Genomic DNA, 23,114 nt, shown 5'->3' with positions numbered 1-23,114 from the left:
TTTAAATCAGGAGCAACAACCATAAACATACTCTCTCCAGAATGGCCTTGATCTAGTTCCCAGGTGCTACCATCATGGCCCTGATTACAGAGTGAAATGAAAAGGAAAATCATATAACTAAATATGGAGTGTAACATTAATTAATAATGTATACTTTAAAACGTAAACATCTATTTTTTCAATAAAACCAAATAACAGAAAGAATAAAAGGGAAAAGAGAAGCAACAGAGAGGCTAAGGAAGGTAGTGAGAAAAATTGTTCTTACAAGAAATTAAGAGAACAATCTAGATGAACTATACTCAGGTAAATTTCATGTGAAGTATCTAAAAATTAGCAAAAGTGAAGAATAAAGTATTAACTTCACAGCATTATGACCATGTCATCTGATCCAAATAAGAAATTACCAACATACTATGTTACCTTGAAATAAGCATGGTTTTGTCCTACATTTTGAAGAACAGCTTTCCTCCAAGTTGTTAAACCTTGAGGGCAATTACTAAAGAGTATCCTTGGCTGCAAAAGTAAAACCTTGGTGCGACCAAGCTAATAACAAGAGGAGGAAAGAAAGAACACAGTTGAATTAATGGTAAATAAAATACTTTGTTTAATTGTTTTGGTCACAAAAATATTCTAATTTTGAATATATATTAACCAAAGATATAAATACTAAAAGAAAAGAAAAATTATGATACTCCTATATTCTTTATTCAGTATGTTCTAACATGCAAAATAAATCACAAATCAGGACTTTATATGTTAGTTTTGATGAAAAAGTACCCAATGTATAATAATTTTATTTTCCAAAATTTAAACTAAATCTGTGATAATCTAGTTAAGATGGGGCAATAACATCATAGGAGATATTTTATTTAGATATTTTGGCTGCAATAGTAACTAAATATTTAGATATTTAGAATTTAGATATTTAGATATTTTTAGGTAAAATATCTAGATACTGGTGGTAATCATAAATAATGGGGATAATAGTAATAATAATATTATTGTGTACCCAGTATTAACCAGATATATGATTAATTTTTACTTACATTTCCACTATGGTCTACTAGTCCAGAAAGTGCTCAGAGGGAAGCTAGACTATGCTTATGTTATCCATCTTTAAATACAAAGAGCCTGTATGGGGCCTAGTACAGTGTAGGGGCTCAATAAATAAATGTTAAATGAATGAATGGATGGTACCATCACATTTTACAGTGGAAGAAACCAAAATTTAGGGTGATTAAGTACTTTGTCTAAGTCATACAATGATTACATAACATTCGCCAGCTCCACAAAACATGTATAAATATATTTCAACAAACATATGTAGTTTTTAATGTGTCAATCTTGTGTGGTCTCTTTACGGTTGAAAAAACTCCTAACTATGAACAAGGAATTAAAGTCAATTCTCCTCATGGGGAAAGAAAAGAAGGTAATGAAGCTATAAAAAATACATTTTTCACTTTAAGACATGACACAATTTTTTTCAGCTTCATAGTGACTTTTAAAATAAAAAGTGCTACCAGATTTTGTGGAGTGCTTAAGAGAAAGGAAAATGAATGGAATATTTAAAATATACTCCCAAATTAGGTAAGGCAAGAAGAGTAAGATAATTCTATTAAGAAAGTAGATCCAGGACTAAGAACTGTGTAGATTAATCACTGAAAGGGATCTTAGTATCTAAACAACTATGTACAAGGTATTACCATGTGCCGTGCAAAAGGAAAGAGTTGAAGACTCACCTAAGTATGGAAAAGAAGGTGCCAAATGAAATTATTCAGGCATGTTTCTACTAGAAGTCTACCCATGGGGCTTAATACACTGATAATGAACACTTTGCTTACTGAAAAATGGGGATTCACAGAATTACTTAAGGTCAGGACTCCCCCTCCTCATCTCACACAAAGCACCTCACAGAACTAGTGCAACATAGACTGATTTTTGGAAATGTTGGTATCATCCACCTCTTCGATTTTTCAGGAAAGCAAGCAGTAGCCAAAGGGGAACTAGAATCCAAGTTTTCCAACTTCTCATTATGTGTTCTTTATATCAGACCCTATTGTCTTCACTTATGAAATATTATTCGTTATTGTCATAGGTTTTAATATACTCTATAATTACATTTATTTGAAGAATATTATCCAGGTAACTGGAATAATAAATTTTCAAACAAAACTAACAGAAGAGTAAACAGACCAATCAGGCCTTCATATATGAATGACAAACAAATGAATATTTTATTTAATCACTTCATGTTTCTCCACATATACATATACATATGCATGTTATACTTCAATAGAAAGTTTTTAAAAAATAAAACTAATTTACACATAATGAAAAGCAGGAGGACCCAGCTTATTTTAGGCTTAGAAGAAAAACCATACTGAGTTCTGTCACTTGCAATCACTAAAAGTAGATGAATTTCTCATCTCTTGAGGCTAAAAACTCCTCCACAGCTGAAATATGTAAGAGTACCATCATGTCCTAGAAATATAGATGGGGTTTAGTAAAAGAGCATTTGGCTTCTTTAATATTTCTAAGAACATTGAGTGGGAAATTTGGTACACATGTAAAATCATGCTTGGTGATTGAGTCATGAAGTTAAGGCCCTCTGGACTGTACCAGAAAAAGGTTAAAATTGCATATTACAGCTTTCCCTCTACTCACATTTTTAATCCATCAAGTATATTCTCTGAAAATATTTTTTGTGTCTCTTAATAAAATAATTTCATTTCAATGGCTCCCATGATGATATTACATATTTATAGAGGCTCTAACAAAAAAACTAGTACTGTTGCATGAAAGTCTTGGGTTTTACAGTTAATTCTAGATATAGGTAACTATACACACCAGTGTATACCCAACCAATTCATAGCCCTCAAAACAAAAACCATGTTCAAGGAAAATAATTACATGTGCAACACATTTTAGCTTCAACGCGTTTCCTTGAAAGACATGAAGAATAAATTCTCCTTCTTCTGGAGAACTGAAGCCCTGCTGCCATGTTACTTCACATTCCAGTGAGGAGTATGCTTCAACAGTGCCTACAGAAAATGTAGAGAGAAAATAAGACATTTTCCACATTTTAATTGTATTTATTTTTGTTAATATCCAAAATAAGAGTTAAGGTAAAAATGTGATTGCATTAAATAAATTATTAAAATTAAACTCCAAAGCATAAAAATGCTAAGTGAGATATTATCAAATCAGTATTGACCTATAGGGTTTGATTAAAATAGAAAATGCATGCCTTATTTTTCAATTTTAATAGGCAAATAAAATATATGAAAAAATATGCCAATATTTGGAAAACAACAGAAAATTTAACAATGAAGCAAACACTCTATGATTAGAGATAAATTTACATATAGACAGTAGAAAATCATTTGTGATTCCTAACCAAATTGCCCACACCACACGTTTCCTGACATTCTGGAATACTTGTCAGCATTATTCATTCAGCTTTCATAAGGAAGAATTGTCATCACCACAGAATTTTTTTGAAATACATACATCCCTAGAGATGTAGCTTCTGATTTAGCTATCGGTAATTAACACATTGCTATAATTCAAATACATTGAGAACTCATGTGGTATCAGGTACATTTGGTGTGAGCTGTTTTATCTGTTTAAATTCATCATTTCCTTTGGAGAAAGGAAAATATTACTTAATGGAAACAATAACTTAGATGTTCTTCCTTCGGAAAGGGAGAAGCCCCTGAGATTCAAAGGCACCGGATACTGAATGAAAGAAATCAATCACCATCACAAGAAAACTTTGCCTTGGGTCAGGTTGACTGTCATGGAATGGAAGTTTTCTAAATCTTAAAAACTATATACTGCCTACCTCCCTCTTAGTTTTGCAGTGGCCATATAGGGAGATAACAACATATGTACGGGGAGTAACATAGTATATGATGCCCGGAAAACACCCAATATCAGATATTTTTAATACTCTTGAATGCCAACACTGTGTTAGGCACATTAATTTATAAAAAGAAGAGAACTGGTTATGGAAGTGCCATCAGTTTAATAAGGGTCCATCAAGATTACATTTGAATGTAAATAACAAAAAGTCTTGCTTCAGTGGGTTAGGCAGGTAAGAGTTTATCTTATGCAATTAAAATCCCAAGGATAGGTATTGCAGATCTGTCTTAACAGGTTGACAACGCCTTCAAAGACCAATGAGCTCCTGCTAGCTTCCTATATTAACATTCCTTACCATGTGGCCTTCCTCAATGTAAAAAGGTATCATATATCATGGTGATTAAAAGAGCACAAATTTGAATTCCCAGGCAAGATGGCCGAATAGGAACAGCTCTGGTCTGTAGCTCCCAGTGAGATCAATGGAGAAGGTGGGTTATTTCTGCATTCCCAACTGAGGTACCCAGTTCATCTCATTGGGACTGGTTAGACAGTGGGTGCAGTCCACAGAAGGCAAGCCAAAGCAGGGTGGGGTGTCACCTCACCTGGGAAGCACAAGTGGTCGGGAAACTCCCTCCCCTAGCCAAGGGAAGCCGTGACGGACCTTGCCGTGTGGGATGGTGCATTCCAGCCCAGACACTACACTTTCCCCATGGTATTCGCAACCCACAGACCAGGAGATTCCCCCAGGTGCCTATGCCACCAGAGCCCTAGGTTTCAAGCACAAAACTGGGTGGCCATTTGGGCAGACACCAAGCTAGCTGCAGGAGTTTTTTTTCATACCCCAGTGGCACCTGGAATGCCAGTGAGACAGAACAGTTTACTCCCCCTGGAAAGGGGGCTGACGCCAGGGAGCCAAGTGGTCTCACTCAGCGGATCCCACCCCCACAGAGCCCACCAAGCTAAGATCTATTGGCTTGAAATTCTCACTGCCAGCAGAGCAGTATGAAGTCGACCTGGGACACTGGAGCTTAGTGAGGGGAGGGGCGTCTGCCATTACTGAGGCTTGAGGAGGCTGTTTTCCCCTCACAGTGTAAAATAAGCCTCCAGAAAGTTTAGACTGGGCAGAGCTCACAGCAGCACCGCAAAGCTGCTGTAGCTGGACTGCCTCTCTAGATTCCTCCTCTCTGGGCAGAGCATCTCTGAAGGAAATGCAGCAGCCCCAGTCAGGGGCTTATAGATAAAATTCCCATCTCCCTGGGACAGAGCACCTGGGGAAAGAGGCAGCTGTGGGCACAGCTTCAGCAGACTTAAACTTTCCTGCCTGCCGGCTCTGAAGAGAGCAGCAGATCTCCCAGCACAGTGCTCGAGCTCTGCTAAGGGACAGACTGCCTCCTCAAGTGGGTCCCTGACTCCCATGCCTGCTGACTAGAAGACACCTCCCAGCAGGGGTCAACAGACACCTCATGCAGGAGGGCTCAGGCTGGCTTCTGGCAGGTGCCCCTCTGGGACAAAGCTGCCAGAGGAAGGAGCAGGCAGCAATTTTGCTGTTCTGCAGCCTCCGCTGGTGATACCCAGGCAAACAGGGTCTGGAGTGGACCCCCAGCAAACTCCAGCAGACCTGCAGAAGAGGGGCCTAACTGTTGGAAGGAAAACTAACAAACAGAAAGCAATAGCACCAACATCAACAAAAAGGACGTCCACACAAAAACTCCATCCAAAGGTCACCAATGGCAAAAACCAAAGGTACATAAATCCATGAAGATGAGAAAAAATCAGTGCAAAAAGGCTGAAAATTTCAAAAACCAGAATGCCTCTTCTCTTCCAAAGGATCACAACTCCTCGCTGGCAAGGGAACAAAACTGGATGGAGAATGAGTTTGACCAATTGACAGAAGTAGGCTTCAGAAGGTGGATAATAACAAACTCCCCTGAGCTAAAGGAGCATGTTCTAACCCAATGCAAGGAAGCTAAGAACCTTGATAAAAGGTTAGAGGAACTGTTAACTAGAATAACCAGTTTAGAGAAGAACATAAATGACCTGATGGAGCTGAAAAACACAGCACGAGAACTTTGTGAAGCATACACAAGTATCAACAGCTGAATCCATCAAGCAGAAGAAAGGATATCAGAGTTTGAAGATCAACTTAATAAAATAAAGTACGAACACAAGATTAGAGAAAAAAGAATGAAAAGGAACAAACAAAGCATATAGGACTATGTGAAAAGACCAAACCTACATTTGATTGGTGTACCTGAAGGCAACGGGGAGAATGGAACCAAGTTGGAAAACACACTTCAGGATGTTATCCAGGAGAACTTCCTCAACCTAGCAAGACAGGCTAACATTCAAATTCAGGAAATACAGAGAACACCACAAAGATACTCCTCAAGAAGAGCAACCCCAAAAGAGCACAAATTCTAAGGTCTTCCTAGTTCAAATTTCAGAACTGGCACTTACTACCTGAGACCATGGGCAATTTCCTTAATTGCTCTGTAGCTCAGTTTAATTACATGTAAAATGGAGATAACAATTGTATTTAACTGAGAGAATCACATTGTGGGGATTAAATAAGCTAATGATGGCAGGGAGAGCCGCTTAGGAGGAAGGGGCAGGACTCCAGGCTGTGTAGAGCCCTGAGGGTTTGGCATGGGAACTGCCACAGTTGAGCACAACTTGGGATCCCCACACTCCAAAGCTTGCAGTGATCCTCTAGAATAATTTAGCCTTTGAGTAACTATTAGACTTGGGCAGAGCAGGGCTGTCTTGCTCATAGGACAGGACTAGTCTGATCTGAGCACCTTCCTGTCTGCCGTCATTTCCAGTAGCCCTAGTCTGGCCATGCCGGCTTGCACCACAGCCTTGGATGCCCAACCAGGGTGCTTCCTGGGGGACCTTATCATAGCTCCTTCACTGTCAGACTGTACCTGACCATCAAGGAACTATAGCAGACCAGCTTCCCCTGAAATGTACCAGCCCACCTGCACTCTCCCCCCATCACAGCCTTCCCCTGCCACTTTGCTGGCATGTACTCACCCACAATTTGTTCCACTGCTTTGCCAGGGCATGTGTGCAGGCAGATATCCCCTCTCCTCTCCTGCTGGCCTTAGTGTCCATGTGCACCCCACCACACCACCACTGCTAGTACAAGTGCATCCCACCACCCTGGCCCTGATGAGGTGCTTTTGACAGCACCCCCAATAGGAATGTTGTGGCCAGCAGACCAGGAACACCTCAGTCCCCCTAGCACGGAGGTTCCTAATCTTGAGGGGCCAGAGAACAAACCTGGGGCCCACTATCAGTTCCCAGAGTTACAGCACACAGCCCAGGAGTGCTGAGATAAGTCTTTGTATATGTACCCAAAACAGGAGCACCCACATTTATAAAACAGGTTTTTTGAGACCTACAAAGAGACTCAGATAAACACACTAATAGTGGGAGACATCAACGTCCCAGTGACATTATCAAACGGACTACTGAGGCAGAAAACTAACAAAGATATTCAGGACCTAAACTCAAAAACCTAACCAAATGGACCTAACAGACATATACAGAACTCTCCACTCCCAAACATCAGAGTATACATTCCTTTCATCTGCACATGGCATATACTCTAAAACTGACCACACTATTGGCCATAGAAAAATTATCAGTAAATTAAAACAAAATCAAACAAAACACCATCAGACCACAGCACAATAAAAATAGAAATCAACACTAAGAAGGTTGCTCAAAACCATATAATTAAATGGAAATTAAACAACTTGCTCCTGAATGACTTTTGGGTAAAAAATGAAATTAAGGAGAAATCAAAAATTTCTTTAGAACTAACGAGAAAAAAAATACAACATAGCAGACTCTCTAGGACACAGCTAATACAATATTAAGCAGAAATTTTATAGTGCTAAACACCCACATTGAAAACTTAGAAAGGTCTCAAATTAACAACCAAACATCACAACTAGAGGAACTAGAAAAACAGCAAACCAACCCCAAAGCTAGCAGAAGACCAGAAATAACCAAAATCACAGCTGAAGTGAATGAAATTGAGACATGGAAAACCATACAAAATATAAACAAATCCATGAACTGGTTATTTGAAGGAATAAATAAGATTGATGGACCATTAGCTAGAGTAAGAAAGAAAAAAAGAGAAGATCCAAATGGATGCAATCAGAAATGATAAAGGGGACATTAACACATACCCCACAGAAATACAAAAAAAACTTATATTACAAACACTTCTGTATGCAAAAATAGAAGGCCTACAAGGAATAGATAAATTCCTGGAAACATACAACATCCCATTATTGAGCCAGAAAGAAAGTGAAACCCTGAACAGATCAGTAATGAGTTCTGAAATTTAATCAGTAGTAAAAACCCTACCGACCAGAAAAAAGCCCAGAACCAAAAAGATTTACAGCCAAATTCTACCAGATGTATAAAAGAGAGCTGGCACCATTCTTACTGAAACTATTCAAAAAAATTGAGGGGGAGTGATTCCTCCCTAACTCATTCAACAAGGTCAGAATCATTTTAATACCAAAACCTGGCAGAAATACAAAAAAAAAAAAAAAAAACTTCAGGCCAATATCCTTGATGGACATAGATGCAAAAATTCTTAACAAATTACTAGCAAGCCATATCCAACAGCACATCAGAAAGCTAACCCACCATGTTCAAGTAGGCTTTATCCCAAGAGACACAGGTTGGCTCAACATACACAAATCAATAAATGTGATTTATCACATAAATAGAACTAAAAATATAAAACACATAATAATCTCAATAGATGCAGAAAAGGCTTTCAATATAATTCCACATCCCTTCATGTTAAAAGCCCTCAATAAACTAGGCATTGAAGAAACACATCTCAAAATAATAAGATCAAAATAATAAGAGCCGTCTATGATAAACCCACAGCCAACATCATGCTGAACAGGAAAGAGCTGGAAGTATTTATCTTTAAAATTAGATCAAAACAAGAATGTCTATTCCCACCACTTCTATTCAGTGTAGTGCTAGAAGTCCTAGCCAGAGCAATCAAGCAAGAGAAATAAATAAAAGACATCCAAATAGGAAGAGATAAAGTCAAACTATCTCTGTTTTTAGATGATATGATTCTATACCTAGAAAGCCCCATAGTCTCTGCCCAAATACACCTAGATTGGATAAACAACTTCAGCAAAGCTTCAGGATCCACAATCAATGTATAAAAATCAGTAGCTTTTCTATACAACAGCAATGTCTAAGCTGAGAGCCAAATCAGGAATGTGATCCCATTCACAATAGCCTCAAAAGGAATAAAACACCTGGAAATACAGTTAACCAGGGAGGTGAAAGATCTCCACAATGAGAATTACAAAACATTAGTTAAGGAAATCAATGATGACACAAACAAATAGAAAAATATTCTGTGCTCATGAATTGAAAGAATCAATACTGTTAAAATGACCAAAGCAATGTACAGATTCAATGCTATTCCTATCACACTACCACTGACATTCTTCACAGAATTAGAAGAATACTATTTTAAAATTCATATGGAACCATAAAAAGAGCCCAAATAGCCAAGACAATCCTAACCAAAAAGAACAAACTTGGAGGCATCACATTATCCAACTTCAAACTATACTCCAAGAATACAGTAATGAAGACAGCTTGGTGCTGGTAGAAAAACAGACACATAGACCAATGGAACAGACTAGAGAGTCCAGAAATGAAACCACACATCTACAACTATCTGATCTTTGACAAAATTGACAAAGACAAGCAATAGGGAAAGGACTCCCTACTCAACAAATAGTGCTAGGATAATTGGCTAGCCATTTGCAGAAAATTGAAGTTAGACCCTTTCCCTACACAACATACAAAAATCAACTCAAGATGCCTTACAGATTAAAATGTAAAGCCTAAAAACTAAAAATCCTGGAAAATAACCTAAGAAATAGCATTCTGGAGATAAACCCTGGCAAAGATTTCATGATGAAGACACCAAAAGCAATTGCAACAAAAACGAAAATTGACAAGTGAGACCTAATTAAACTAAAGAGCTTCTGTACAGCAAAATTAACTATCAACAGAGTAAAAATACAACCTACAGAATGGGAAAAAATATTTTCAAACTACATATCTGACAAAAGTCTAATATTAAAAAATGGGCAAAGGATATGAACAGACATTTCTCAAAATAAGACATTCATGCAGCCAACAAGCATATAAAAATTCTCAACATCACTAATCATTAGAGAAATGTAAATCAAAACCACGATGAGATACCATCTCACACCAGTCCGAATGGCTACTACTAAAAAGTCAAATAATAACCAATGCTGTTGAGGTTACAAAGAAAACAGAACACTTATGCACTGCTGGTGGGAGTTTAAATTAGTTCAGCCACTGTGGAAACCAGTTTGGTATTTCTCCAATAATTTAAAAAAGAAATACCATTTGACCCAGCAATCCCATTATTGGGTATATAGCCAAAGGAATATACATTATTCTACCATAATGACACATGCATGTGTCTGTCACTATTAACCATAGCAAACACATGAAATCAACCTAAACACCCATCAACACTAGACTAGATAAAGAAAATGTGGTACATATATACCATGGAATACTACACAGCCATAAAAAAGAATGTGATCATGGCCTTTGCGGCAACCTTGATTGCAGCTGGAAGCCATTATCCTAAGCAAACTGATGCAGAAACAGAAAATCAATACCACATGTTCTCATTTATAACTAGGAGCTAAACATAGAATATACATGGACACAAAGAAGGGGACAACAGACTTTGCATACTACTTGAGGATGGAGGTTGGGAGGAGGGTGAGGATTGAAAACTACCTGTTGGGTATTACGCTTATTAACTGAGTGTCAATCTGTACATCAAATCCATGTGACAGGCGGATTTTCCTATGTAACAAACCTGCACATGTACCCCTAAACCTAAAATAAAAGTTTTTAAAAATGTATATTTTGTCTAATTGTTATATCATCACTCCAGCTTTCTTATGTTTCCCGTTTGCAAGTTTTTTATCCTCTTACTTTTATCCTATTTCTCTGGATTTAAGCTACTTTTGTAGATTGTTTGTGGTAGATGTTTCAGTTTTTGCTGTTGTTTTAATATCTAGTAGACATTCCTTGACTTTTTATTTGATACTTGTTTAATGCTTTCATATTTAGTGCTAGAATTGATATATTTGAATTTATATCTGCTCTTTTATATTTTGTTTTATGTTTGGCTCATGTATTTTTATTCTTTATTCTACCTTTACTATGTTCTTTGGTACTAAATGAATATTTTCCACTGACATTTTAATTTGTGTAATTATTTCCTCCTTTATGCTGTTTGTAGAACTGTTACTCTTACATAACTTTACTCCCTTTTTCTCCTTTGTGTGGTACTAATGTTATATTTATTGTATATTTATGTTACAATCTCAACAACATATTTTTATAGCTATTTCTTTATGTAATTTTGTTTTAAATAAGCTGGAAAGACAAAGAGAGCAATTATATATATATATATAATCATAAACATATATACACACATATATGTTTGTGATATTAAACATCTTATTGTCCAAATAAATAAATATGATAATACATGTAAAAAATACTTGGGGAAATAGTTTCAAGTACATAGGAGGAGGGTGAAGAAAAATAAAATTTATGTCCATAGCAAAAGAGGTTTGGGGAAGAGTTTTTTCAGATGAGAACATTGTTGCCCTAAACAAAATGAGGGTCCTGTTGGGAAGAGGAACCAACATCAGATATGGATTTAGCAACGCCTGCCAAAATAAGGGAAAGATAAAAACAAATAATTGTTGATGACATAACAAATGCATAATAGGAGCAGAAATAAAGGGTAAAAAAAAAATTTAATTAGCCAAAAAGCTAGAGGAAACCTCATTATGTGGAGGTGGCATGTGAATTGTGACATAAAAGATGATCAGGAATTCTGCAGAAAGACAAATCCTGAGGAATATGTAAAAGTCAGGCTACAGAACAACTTTTTCCTGTTCTTTGGGGTTTGGGGAAGATTGTGATGGGAAGTAATTTCTGCAAAGAAGATTCAGTCCTATAAATAAAGCCATCTTAGTGCGCTGAGAAGAGTTGAAAGCAGTGAAAGAATTATACATCCATATTGACAGGTCAGCTTGAGAAGAATTTTCTCCCTCCAATGAGCACAGTTATATATTTTTTCTTCAGGAATATTAAGTATATCAGGGGTATGGGAAAGAAACTGGATGGCTGTAAAGGAAAACAAAGTATTTCTCCCCAATATATTAAGATTGTTAAATTAAAAACACAGGACAACACTGGGCCTCAGCCTCTGTTTGCCTGATGTTGGGATGTAAATCCTTCCTTACTGGAGACATCACTTGCTTATTGCCCCAGAGAAGACATCAGCAGGCACCAGAGAAATCTGGGAGCAGATTTTAGGTGTACATTTAAGATATTCTAGATAAACCTTCTTCGGTTTGTTTGAACAGGTATCAAACAGTGGTTGTTGTATTATCAGCATTCCAGCTATAGGTTCTGACCAACCATCTGATACTGTGCTAAGGTTTAAAAAGCTTAATACCCTATACTTTTCCTTGTATTAATATTTCTCTATTCTAACTAGGGAGGAATGGGCTGGGCTTGCCTTACGGCTGCCATGGTAAAATCTACCTTCTTACATTTTTCTGCCTTTTAGAAGACTGGAACTGCATTCTCCTTTGTCTTACTATACTAAGATTTATTGCTCTTTGTTAAAATACTATTTAAATAAGATCTCTAAGCCACTGCCTTGAGAGAGATACTTTTGAACTGAGGCCTCTCCTATGTGATCAGTACAGCATGCATCAATAAATTTCTGCTGGTTTTTCTTTTGTTATTCTGACTTTTGTTTTCGAGAGAGTATCTCAGTTAAAAATTTATGAGGATTGAGAAAATAAATTAGATTTTCTCCCCTTCAGCTGGATTGAGCAAGGCTGGGACTGGTAGAGCTGGTATTGCATACAACCAAGGAGTGAGGGAAGTGAGAAAGAGAGTGGGAGTGAATTGATCAAAAACAAGTTCATGGATTGTGTGATTCAAGGTTTTAGTAAGGATAAAGATAACAGACAAAAACAAAACAAAACAAGCAGAAGCATGAACAATACCCACAGAAAAAGTCAAATTAGAAGTGAATTCTGTCTTAGAAAATATCAGTCCACTCTTGGCCAGGCACGGAGTCTCATGCCTGTAATCCCAGCACTTTGAGAGGCCGAGGCAGGTGGATCACCTGAAGTCAGGAGTCCAAGACCAGCCTGACCAACATGGAGAAACCCCGTCTCTACTAAAAAATACAAAATTAGCTGGGCGTAGTGGTGCATGCCTGTAATCCCAGCTACTCGGGAGGATTGAGGCAGGAGAATCACTTGAACCTGGGAGGTGGAGGTTGCAGTGAGCTGAGATGACGCCATTGCACTCCAGCCTGGGCAACAACAGTGAAACTTTGTCTCAAAAATAATAAAAAAGAAAATATCAATCCACTCTTATATTCTCCCCTTACAATATCCACTATCAAACACAAACACAAAACCTATCATGCCTCAGGGAAGGACAAAGACAATATAAATTTTAATTTGGAATTATTCATTTCAGTTTATAAAAATATAGAGAGAGGCATATGATTAAATGTATTGCCCAGGATGCAAAACTGATATAGCACAAGAAAAATAGCTTGGTAAAAAGTCCCTTTCTGTTTACAAAATGGTAAAAACAATATGAAATTGAGTAATCATTATATAAATATTCTGAGGAAAGGAACATAAGCAAAACTGTATATGCTACAAGTTACAAACACTTTTTTCAATGCTATATGAGATAGATTTGAGGATTATATTTTTGTATTCTTAAAAAGAACTTAAGTACTAATGGCATTACTTACACAAAAATTTTATTAGAAATTACATATCTTTGTGTGTTTGTACCTTGGTAATTGTTTGGTTAAAAATTATAAGAGGTGTCATGAACAATCAAAGAAAATAAAAGTAAATGTAAAAACCTCTCCTGTAAAAATAAGAGTTCTAAAGACCACAAGAAGCATAACTGGTACTGCAGCTTATAATATTATAATTCCACTTCTCTTTTACAAAAATTAAGTATCATCATTGCATTTCCATGGCAGCCATAAGGCAAGCCCAGCCCATTCCTCCCTAGTTAGAATATAGAAATATTAATACAAGGAAAAGTATAGAGTAGTGAGTTTTTTAACACTCTTAGCACAATATCAGATGGTTGGTCAGCACCTGTAGCTGGAATGCTGATAATACTACAACCACTGTTTGATACCTGTTCAAACAAACTGAAGAAGGTTTATCTAAAATATCTTAAATGTACAGAAATATTTTCTCTCTTCTCTAATTACTCTCTCAGCATTTCAATAGATTGAGGCAGGATCCAGTATTTTCAGTATTATGATTTATAAAGAGCTCGGTCAAGTGATTCTGTGAAATATTGATGAAAGTATATTTCAGATACTTAACAAATTATGATCTAGAATGGTGTTAAATCAATCCACATTAATAAGATTAAATAGCTGTGTCAGTGATCTCCAAACCTAATGAAAGGACTGTCCTACTCTTCCACTTGTTAAATTTGTCAAAATCTCTATCTACACATCCACACTAAAATTAAGTGAATTTAATACTTAAGATTGTTTTTATAACACTCCCTGTTACAAGCACTTTTAGAGCTATGTAAAATACTGACTTGGAAATGACTGATATTCACAAGAAAATATGTTTAAGGCAAGATTTCTACAAACCAGGACTCGTCTGAAATATGAAGTATAGTATATTTCTATTTAGACCTTAAATAATTACTGTTGCTAAATTAGACTTAAAAAGGGAGGGAGAGAGAAGGGGAAGGGAACTAGAAAGGGAACAAAGGAGGGAGGAAAGATGGAAGGAAACAGGGAGCAAGGGTTTTCTAATGAGGATGGATGGAAAGGTGCAGGATAGGTTATTACTCTGAGGATCGTTTCAGGAAAAAATTCCAAACAGATTTAGAAAATTTTCGTAATAAAATGGCTATCCATTTATTTGGCACCTACTCTTTGCCAGGCATTAGAGAAGTTTCTCACACATTTAATCTTTGAGATGTAGTCATCTCTCCATTTTACAGATGAGGAAACTTGTATTCATAGAGTACTTTGTTTAAGTTAAAACAGCTAGTGAGCAGCTAAGATTATCCAAAGTCTGTTTTACCTTCCATTCATGCAAAATTGGACTTCAGCTGTTATAAAGCACCAAATGGATCACTATTGATACAAAGATCCAGCCTTTTCATCTAGCTGGAAAGGCATGACATGTACATAAAACAAAGATACCGTATTGATCATTCAACTTCTAAATTGCTATCTTATTTCCTAAATGATAGCTTGTGCCATCATGAGGTCCTCACAGCACATCACAAGGATGTTTGCCAAATTTGACAGGCTACTAAATAAGTCACAGTTTAGCAGTTACGAGTGTTCATGTTACAGCGGGTATACTATGTGGAATTATAGACTCCAGGGAATGGCGGAAACAAGGTTAAGAGGATGGTTCACAAATACAGGGCACGTCAAAAATGGTATATCTGAGATTGTCTTCTATTAATTAAAAATCATCTTATTTAGTTTTAAGTTCTTAATTTTATTAATTGGATTTTATGAGTTGTATTAAATATCGGCTATAAGTAATTTCTAGATCTTTCTAAAAGAATTCATACTAGAAAAATATGTCATTCTGAATCATAGATTATCATCATTATCTAACTAAAACTAAACAAAATTTATTTTGTCCATAAGTATCTGTGATGATCAATTTTATTTGTCAACTGCTCCAGGCTGTAGGGCTCAGTTATTTGGTTAAACTCCAGTCCAGATGTTGTTGTGAAAGTGTTTTTTTAGATGTAATTAACACTTAAATCAGTAGGCTTTTTGAAACAGTTAATTGACAAAGACTGTATACATTCAAGGTGTACAACATAATGATTTGATATGCATATATAGTATAATAATTATCACAATCAGTTAATTAACATGCAGATTACCTTTCATAATGCGGGTGGGTTTCATCCAATTATTTGAAACTTAACAGAAAAGACTGATGTCCCAGGAGGAATAATAAATTCTGCCTCCAGAATGCCTTTGGACTCAAGACTCCACCATCAACTTTTCCCTGTATCTCCAGTCTACCACCCTGCCCTGCAAATTTCAAACTTGCCAGGCCACACAACCACACAACCTGTGAGCCAGAAGCAGTTCCTTAAAATGTCTCTCTCTTTATCTCTCTCTCTCTGTCTCCCTCTCTCCCTGTTGGTCTGTTTCTCTGGAGAACCCTAACAAGGGTTCCATATTTCCAAATCATATTATATCTGTAAAAATAAATACCCCTGATGTTAGTATCTGATTTACTTCTATACTCTTGGCACCAGTACACAGTACACACTCAATAAATAATTAATACCAGAATACATGAATACATGAAAAAATAAATGTCTAAATCAAACAAATAATAAACCATTACCTTTAGCTGGACAAATAGAAAATGCTATCCCTCTTCCTGTGTTTACGGGTTGCCATTGAAACTGAGCACAACAATTCTGACGATTATACAATCTAACTGTCCCCCGAAAACATGTTTTCATGAAGAAGCCTCGTGGTCTCAATACTAGCTCATTAGAAGATAGCTCAAGTGTTACTAGCTGGACAACTGCCATCACTAGGATGTGTCCACTGGGTACGTTGTTCACTGTAAAGGTGAAAGACCTGTAATGTAGCAAAAGCATCCAAATTTAACTGATAATAGCTATTTGTGAATATAGAATTCAGCTACATGTAAAATGCACATAGCATTGATTAACATCCACAATTCTTAGCATGTAATACTTTAATTGTGAAAGATAATTAGATTGCTACTAAACTATCAATCTATATATCTAAAAATTGATGCACATATAGCTTCTGTGTTTGGAGAACAAATATACAATACAATTATTCAGGAAAATAAATACACATTCTACAAAAGTACACTTTGATTCTAACAAACAGAAATTCAAAAATAATTCCTACTTCCAAAATTTTCCAATGGTGGGAGATTCAAATACCATTGAAATATAAGTACTGGATGTAGGTGGAATCACATATGAAAATTGGTTGGTCTTCTGAAGTTCTTCTAAATCAGTATCTAACTGGAGCAAAACATGCATAGGTAGCATATTAATAACATGAAGTAGATGAGTATTTGGAGAGTTCACACAAATATTACCAAAGTTAAGGACAGAAGGCCCTGAAAAAAAAAGAAAAGTATTTTGTTAAGTTTAAAGATGGCAAATGAGTTCATTTACTTTTTAAGTTTTCAAAATATATTTTGATCAACCAATTTGTATAAAAATGAAATTTTAAAAAATATTTACAATAATATCAGAAATTATTAAGTAAGCATTTTTTTCTAGATGACCATGATTAAATGTTTGGACATTACTGGCTACAATTCAATACAAATATATTCTAATTATATGAAAAATTATATGACTAAATAAGAACCATTCACTACAACTTATCTTAGCACCTTAATTTGCAACACTTCAACACCTCCTCTATTCCCACTAGTGCAAGTATTTTATTCACTTATCTATAATTTACGGAAACCGGTAAATTTCCCATGACTCATTGCTTAAGTTTTCCCCTTAAAATGCCCAGGATTTTATATCAAAGCAATTTTAATAATTTTAAGTTTTGCCCTGCCTTTAACAGCTTAATTAGTTAAAACTGGCATATAGTAAACTGAACATATTTAAAGTATAGAATTTCATTAGTGTTCGTATATGTATACACCTGTGAAACAATCACCACAATAAAGAGTGAACATTCATCACTCCAAAAATTTTGTGCCCCTTTACATTCCTTCTCTCCCACCATTCTCCATGTTTTTATATGCTGAATTCCCCCCTAGAGAGAGAATCAGCCCATCCACACCAATCAATCATCCTTTGTCCACATCTCCCTCATGGCCACCTTAACTGTGGTTAGAATGAAATGAGAACTCCCACTTCAGACCGTTATAGCCACTACTTCTTTAATCATAACTGCCTTCAATCACTTGGTGAAAACGGACTTAGAAGGGTATATTGTATAGCACTTCTGCAAGGTTAAAAAGGAGTTTTCACTTGTTCTCCTAACTCACAGTCAGCCCAGATGCGTCATGTCTTTACCTCACACAGGTATCTGTCTCTGCTCAAATATACTTCTCAGAGATGCTAACCACCTGGTAAAAGAGACTCTCCATGAAAACATTCTATTATCCTCGATCTACTTAACCTGGTTTATGTTTCTTCATACCTTGTATACTAATTATGTATTATATAAGGAAAGGTTTATTATCTCCCTCCCACCCCAGCCAAATGTAATCTCTATGAGAGCAGGGGCTCAGTCTGTTTTCTTCATTGCTGTATCTCCAGAACCCAGAACTGTGTCTAGTATATGGTGGCCATTCAATTAACACTTTTAAAATGACTGAATGGATAAAGGAATTACAATTAGACTTTAAGCATTTTCTAATGCAGCATACTCATCTTATGGATGAAGTGTTTTCACTAAAACTTTCTAAACACTTACTATGTGTAAGGCACTCGGTTCACACAATTATACTATGGCATAGGCAATATTATCACTTCCCATTTCACAGATGAAGAAACTGAGACCCATAGAGGTAAACCCTAATGTCACTGCACTAGTACATTGCAGAACTAAACCCAGTTTGGTCTCAGTACAGAGCCTTCCTACTCTATAGCACACACGGTGTTCTTGAAGCATACAAACACAATTCCAGAGAGAACTAAGCTAAGAATCCAAGTTGCAGGCATATCTACATTATACTACAGATAAACACATACACAGAAAATTTTCTATAATAAGAAAGCAAATATTTGAATAAAAAATTGGGCAAAGAGGCCGGGCGTGGTGGCTCATGCCTATAATCCCAGCACTTTGGGAGGCTGAAGTGGGCAGATCACAAGGTCAGGAGATCGAGACCATCCTAGCTAACACAGTGAAACCCCATCTCTACTAAAAATACAAAAAATTAGCCAGGTGTGGTGGCGGGTGCCTGTAGTCCCAGCTACTCGGGAGGTCGAGGCAGGAGAATGGCATGAACCCGGGAGGCAGAGCTTGAAGTGAGCCGAGATCACACCACTGCACTCCAGCCTGGGCGACAGAGCGAGACTCCGTCTCAATAAATAAATAAATAAATAAATAAATAAATAAATGGGTAAAGAATTTAAAAGGCATTTCTCCAAAGACTACATATGACACACATAGACATTTCTTTAAGTAAGTACATGAAAATATATTCAACATCTTATTCATTTAGGGAAATGAGTATCAAATCCACAATGAGATAACATTTCATACTCACTAGTAGGTCTATAATCAAAAAGACAGAAAATAACAGTGCTGGTGAGAATGTTGAAGAACTTGTAACCATTATACATTGCTGACAGGATTACAACTTTGTGCAATCAACTTTGGAAAACATTTTAGAGGCGTTTTTTTTTAAGTTAGATATAAATTTATTGTACAACCCAGCAATTCCACTCCTAGAAATCAGAGAATTTTATGTGAATGTTCATAGCAACATTATTGATGGTAGCCTCAAACTGAAAACAACTTAATGTCCATCAACTGGGGAATTGATAAACAAAGTGTGGTATACTCATAAAATGGGGTGCTGTTTCAGTAGAAAAAGGACCAAAATATTGATACTACCTACCACGTGGGTGAACCTCAGAAACATTATGCTAAGTGTAAAAAGCAATATATGAAAAGCTAGATATTGTATGATTCCATTTATTTTCAGAATAGGCAACTGTATAGAGATAGAAAGTTGATTAATGGTTGTCTGAGGCAAGGGGTAGAAATAGTAACTGGGCGGGGTGCGGTGGCTCACACCCTGTAATCCCAGCATTTTGGGAGGCCAAGGCTGGTGGGTCACTTGAGGTCAGGAGTTCAAGACCAGCCTGGCCAACACGGTGAAACCCCATCTCAACTAAAAATACAAAAACTTAGCTGGATGTGGTGGTGCTGCACCTGTAATCCCAGCTACTTGACAGACTGAGTCAGGAGAATCGCTTGAACCCTGGAGGTGGAGGTTGTAGTGAACCGAGATCACGCCACTGCATTCCAGCCTAAGCAACAGAGTGAGGCTCTGTCTCAAAAAGAAAGAAAGAAAGAAAGAAATAGAGAGTAACTGCATATGGGCATGAGAGTGACGGCAGCATTCTAAAATTAAATTGCGAAGGTGGTTATATAACTTTACATTTACTAAAGTTCATTCTCTCAATCATACTTAATAACTATGCCTACTCTGAGGACTTCTTATATTTCCAAAGTTGATACTTGCATACTTTAAATTTTATGAAATATAAATTATACTTTAAGAAATATTTTTTTATAAAAAAAAAAGGCTGTAGTAGGTTTTTGTGTATTCTCACCAACAATTACTTGATGAATTTTCTTTGGTGTCAAAATTAAGCTGCAATCATGTTTTTCTCGGGGAGTGGATGGTTCTGATTTAAGTCCTTTGAGAACCTGTAAAAAATCATATTTTTCCAGAATTATTCATTATTAGCAAAAGCTATTTTAAGAATTCTTGTGGAACAACCAAATGTAAAACATTGCACATGCCTTTCTTCTCACGGACTCTTCCTCCTGAGATGCTATACTCCTGGTGGTTAACAATCGATTCGCTCTGATTGAATTCGCTGCTGAAGACAGCTCCTCTTCTATTTCCGCTTCTGAGAGTGAGGGTGACTTTAGACCTGATCCTGGCTCTAAGCCTATGTCTGTATCATCATATGAATACATGCGCTCCCTATAAAATTAATAATAATAATAATCAGTAATTGAGGTCAAGTCATTCAAAAAATGTATCTGTAAATTCAAGCCTTTCCCATAGTGCATATTGCTGCTGCCTCACTCATATCCACTTAACCAGACTGGTGCACTAATCCACATAAAATTGTCCTCTGCTGAGGAGACTCCCTTCTCAAACATCTCATGGAGGAAATTACGCTCATGGCTGCCACACCCAAGGACAGCCAATGACTGATATGGAACACAAAAGACAAGCCCCTTTGGCTCAAGCCAGCAACAACTTTGTGGTAAAATTTAGTCTCAAGAGACCCTGAGTGTCAACTTTATTTGAAACACATTTTTCCTCAGCTCTCACTCCTTCCCTATTCTGCTTCCCTCATTCTGTACAGGTTTCTCCTGAGAGCACACACTCCATAAATCATAGGCACTGGAATCCCTGTCTCAAGATCTGCTTCTGGGGAAACCCATCTAAGACAATTCCAAGTCAAAAGGTAACAAAAGAAATAATTGTAGTTAAAGCAGCTCAGTGTTTTGCTTTTGTCATGTATTGAAATGTAGTTTACAACATCTGAAATAAAAAGAAACCAGGAGTTAAAAAAAAATTCTGACTCTGTAGACACCATGATCTGTTGCATATTTTTTGAGGAACTGAACATTACCTCTCTGCTTGTTTCTTCTGCAAGCGCACACTTCTTAAATATTTAAGATACATTGCATAATAGTTTTCATGTAATTTCTTCTGCTGTTTTTCAAGTGTAGTATATGCAAAATCATGATTCACACAGTTAAATCTTGGAACTTTTGTGAAAATTGGCCTGCAATATAAGCAAGTCATGTTAATATTTTTATATATGCATTTGTTCAATCAGTATTTATTGAGAGCCTCCTAGCCAATTTCTATATCAGGTGTTGGGTGTGGAATGGCAAATAGGACAGATTCTAGTCTTTCCCCTCATATGCTATTCTAGATCAAGACATGATTCCATGTAGAACTAGAGCAAAGCCTATTTTTTCTTAATCTAATCAAAAAACAATCTGTTGTAAGGTCACCGGGATGTAATGGTGCCTATTCTAAACTCATCTTTGAAGAATTAGTCAGATAGGCAATTTGGACAGTGCTAGATTACAGATAAGACTCCAAGAAACTAGATCTGAATCTGACTAGTGTTTCCTAAAAGTTAACTGTTTTTAGATCATTATGATCAAAATTAGAAAAAAAATGTAAAATAATGAATCTTTTTGCTAAACATGCTACCTCCTTTAAACTTCACAACTTATGAAACAACCATCAACAATAAACCTATATAGAGGAAACAATTCATAAAAGAACTGCGAATTACTTTATATCTAATATTCACTCAACTGGGTTTATGCTCTTCCTTTTTACCCACCATATATTTTCAATAAAAAAAAATGTGCAAGTATTCACAGCTTCTGGCTTTGGTCTACCTCAACCTTCAGCAAATGTTCTTAATCATTAGGATATTCACCCTCAGTAATTAAAACATAAGTATGAGGGTGGGGGGAGGGATAGCATTAGGAGATATATCTAATATAAATGACGAGTTAATGGGTGCAGCACACCAACATGGTGCATGTATACATACGTAACAAACCTGCACGTTGTGCACATGTAACCTAGAACTTAAAGTATAATGAAAAAAAAGAAAAAAGAAACCATAAGTATGAAGACATTAGTCACAAAGTCAAATGAAAATTAATTTTTCTTCTTGTCTTCAACAATTCCTCAATGTTTACAGTAATACAGCTTTAACTGTGTTAATTTCTTTAAGAGAGTGAAAAAACAAGACAGGAAACAAATGCTTTGTTGTTCAAAGACAATTTTTGATATTTAAATTTTCCTTCAAGCTCTGAGACACTTAACCACCTTTAGAACCTAGAAATAATTCCTACATATATTTGAAGTCCTGATACCTCTAACAAGGAGAGAGGGATAAGGAAAGAAGTAGTGGTGTAAATGCCTTAAATGAGAAAGAGCTGACTATTAACATATCTAAATCCTTATCGGCTCCTTAGAAAAACATCTAGAAATACCTCTGGAGCTTAAGGAGGATACGTTTTTTAAAATATGCAAAGAACAGGGGACAAAAATTACTATGGAAAGAAAATATTTTTCCTCATTTATTTATTGAAAAAATATTTACCAAGTGCCTACTCTATGCCTGACACTGTTCTAAGCACAAGGCATACTGCAGTAAATAAAAACTAGACAAAAATCCCTACCTTATTTTATTCTCAAAAATTGAAAAGGTAAAATGCATTAAAATGAAATAGAAATTACAATTATCAACAAGTAAATACACTATAAAATTTATTTCATTACTTAAAG

At 36.3% G+C, this 23,114-nt stretch overlaps 1 protein-coding gene across 1 annotated transcript in view; it reads right to left on the bottom strand.

Moving 5' to 3' along the window:
• The window catches only part of CFAP47 (cilia and flagella associated protein 47), a 458,984-nt gene that overhangs the window by 381,817 nt on the left and 54,053 nt on the right, over positions 1 to 23,114 (bottom strand). Inside the window, exons 11-17 of the mRNA XM_054473062.2 lie at positions 21,424 to 21,579; positions 20,576 to 20,762; positions 20,383 to 20,479; positions 16,964 to 17,180; positions 16,419 to 16,660; positions 2,911 to 3,041; positions 421 to 543 (exon numbers count right to left, since the gene is read on the bottom strand). Of these exons, the coding sequence (XP_054329037.1) occupies positions 421 to 543; positions 2,911 to 3,041; positions 16,419 to 16,660; positions 16,964 to 17,180; positions 20,383 to 20,479; positions 20,576 to 20,762; positions 21,424 to 21,579 (1,153 nt within the window). The remainder of the gene's footprint in view (positions 1 to 420; positions 544 to 2,910; positions 3,042 to 16,418; positions 16,661 to 16,963; positions 17,181 to 20,382; positions 20,480 to 20,575; positions 20,763 to 21,423; positions 21,580 to 23,114) is intronic.

Source organism: Pongo pygmaeus, chromosome X (genome assembly GCF_028885625.2).
Source record: "Pongo pygmaeus isolate AG05252 chromosome X, NHGRI_mPonPyg2-v2.0_pri, whole genome shotgun sequence".
Lineage (NCBI taxonomy): Eukaryota > Metazoa > Chordata > Mammalia > Primates > Hominidae > Pongo > Pongo pygmaeus.
This window is presented reverse-complemented; position numbering and strand designations above follow the sequence as displayed.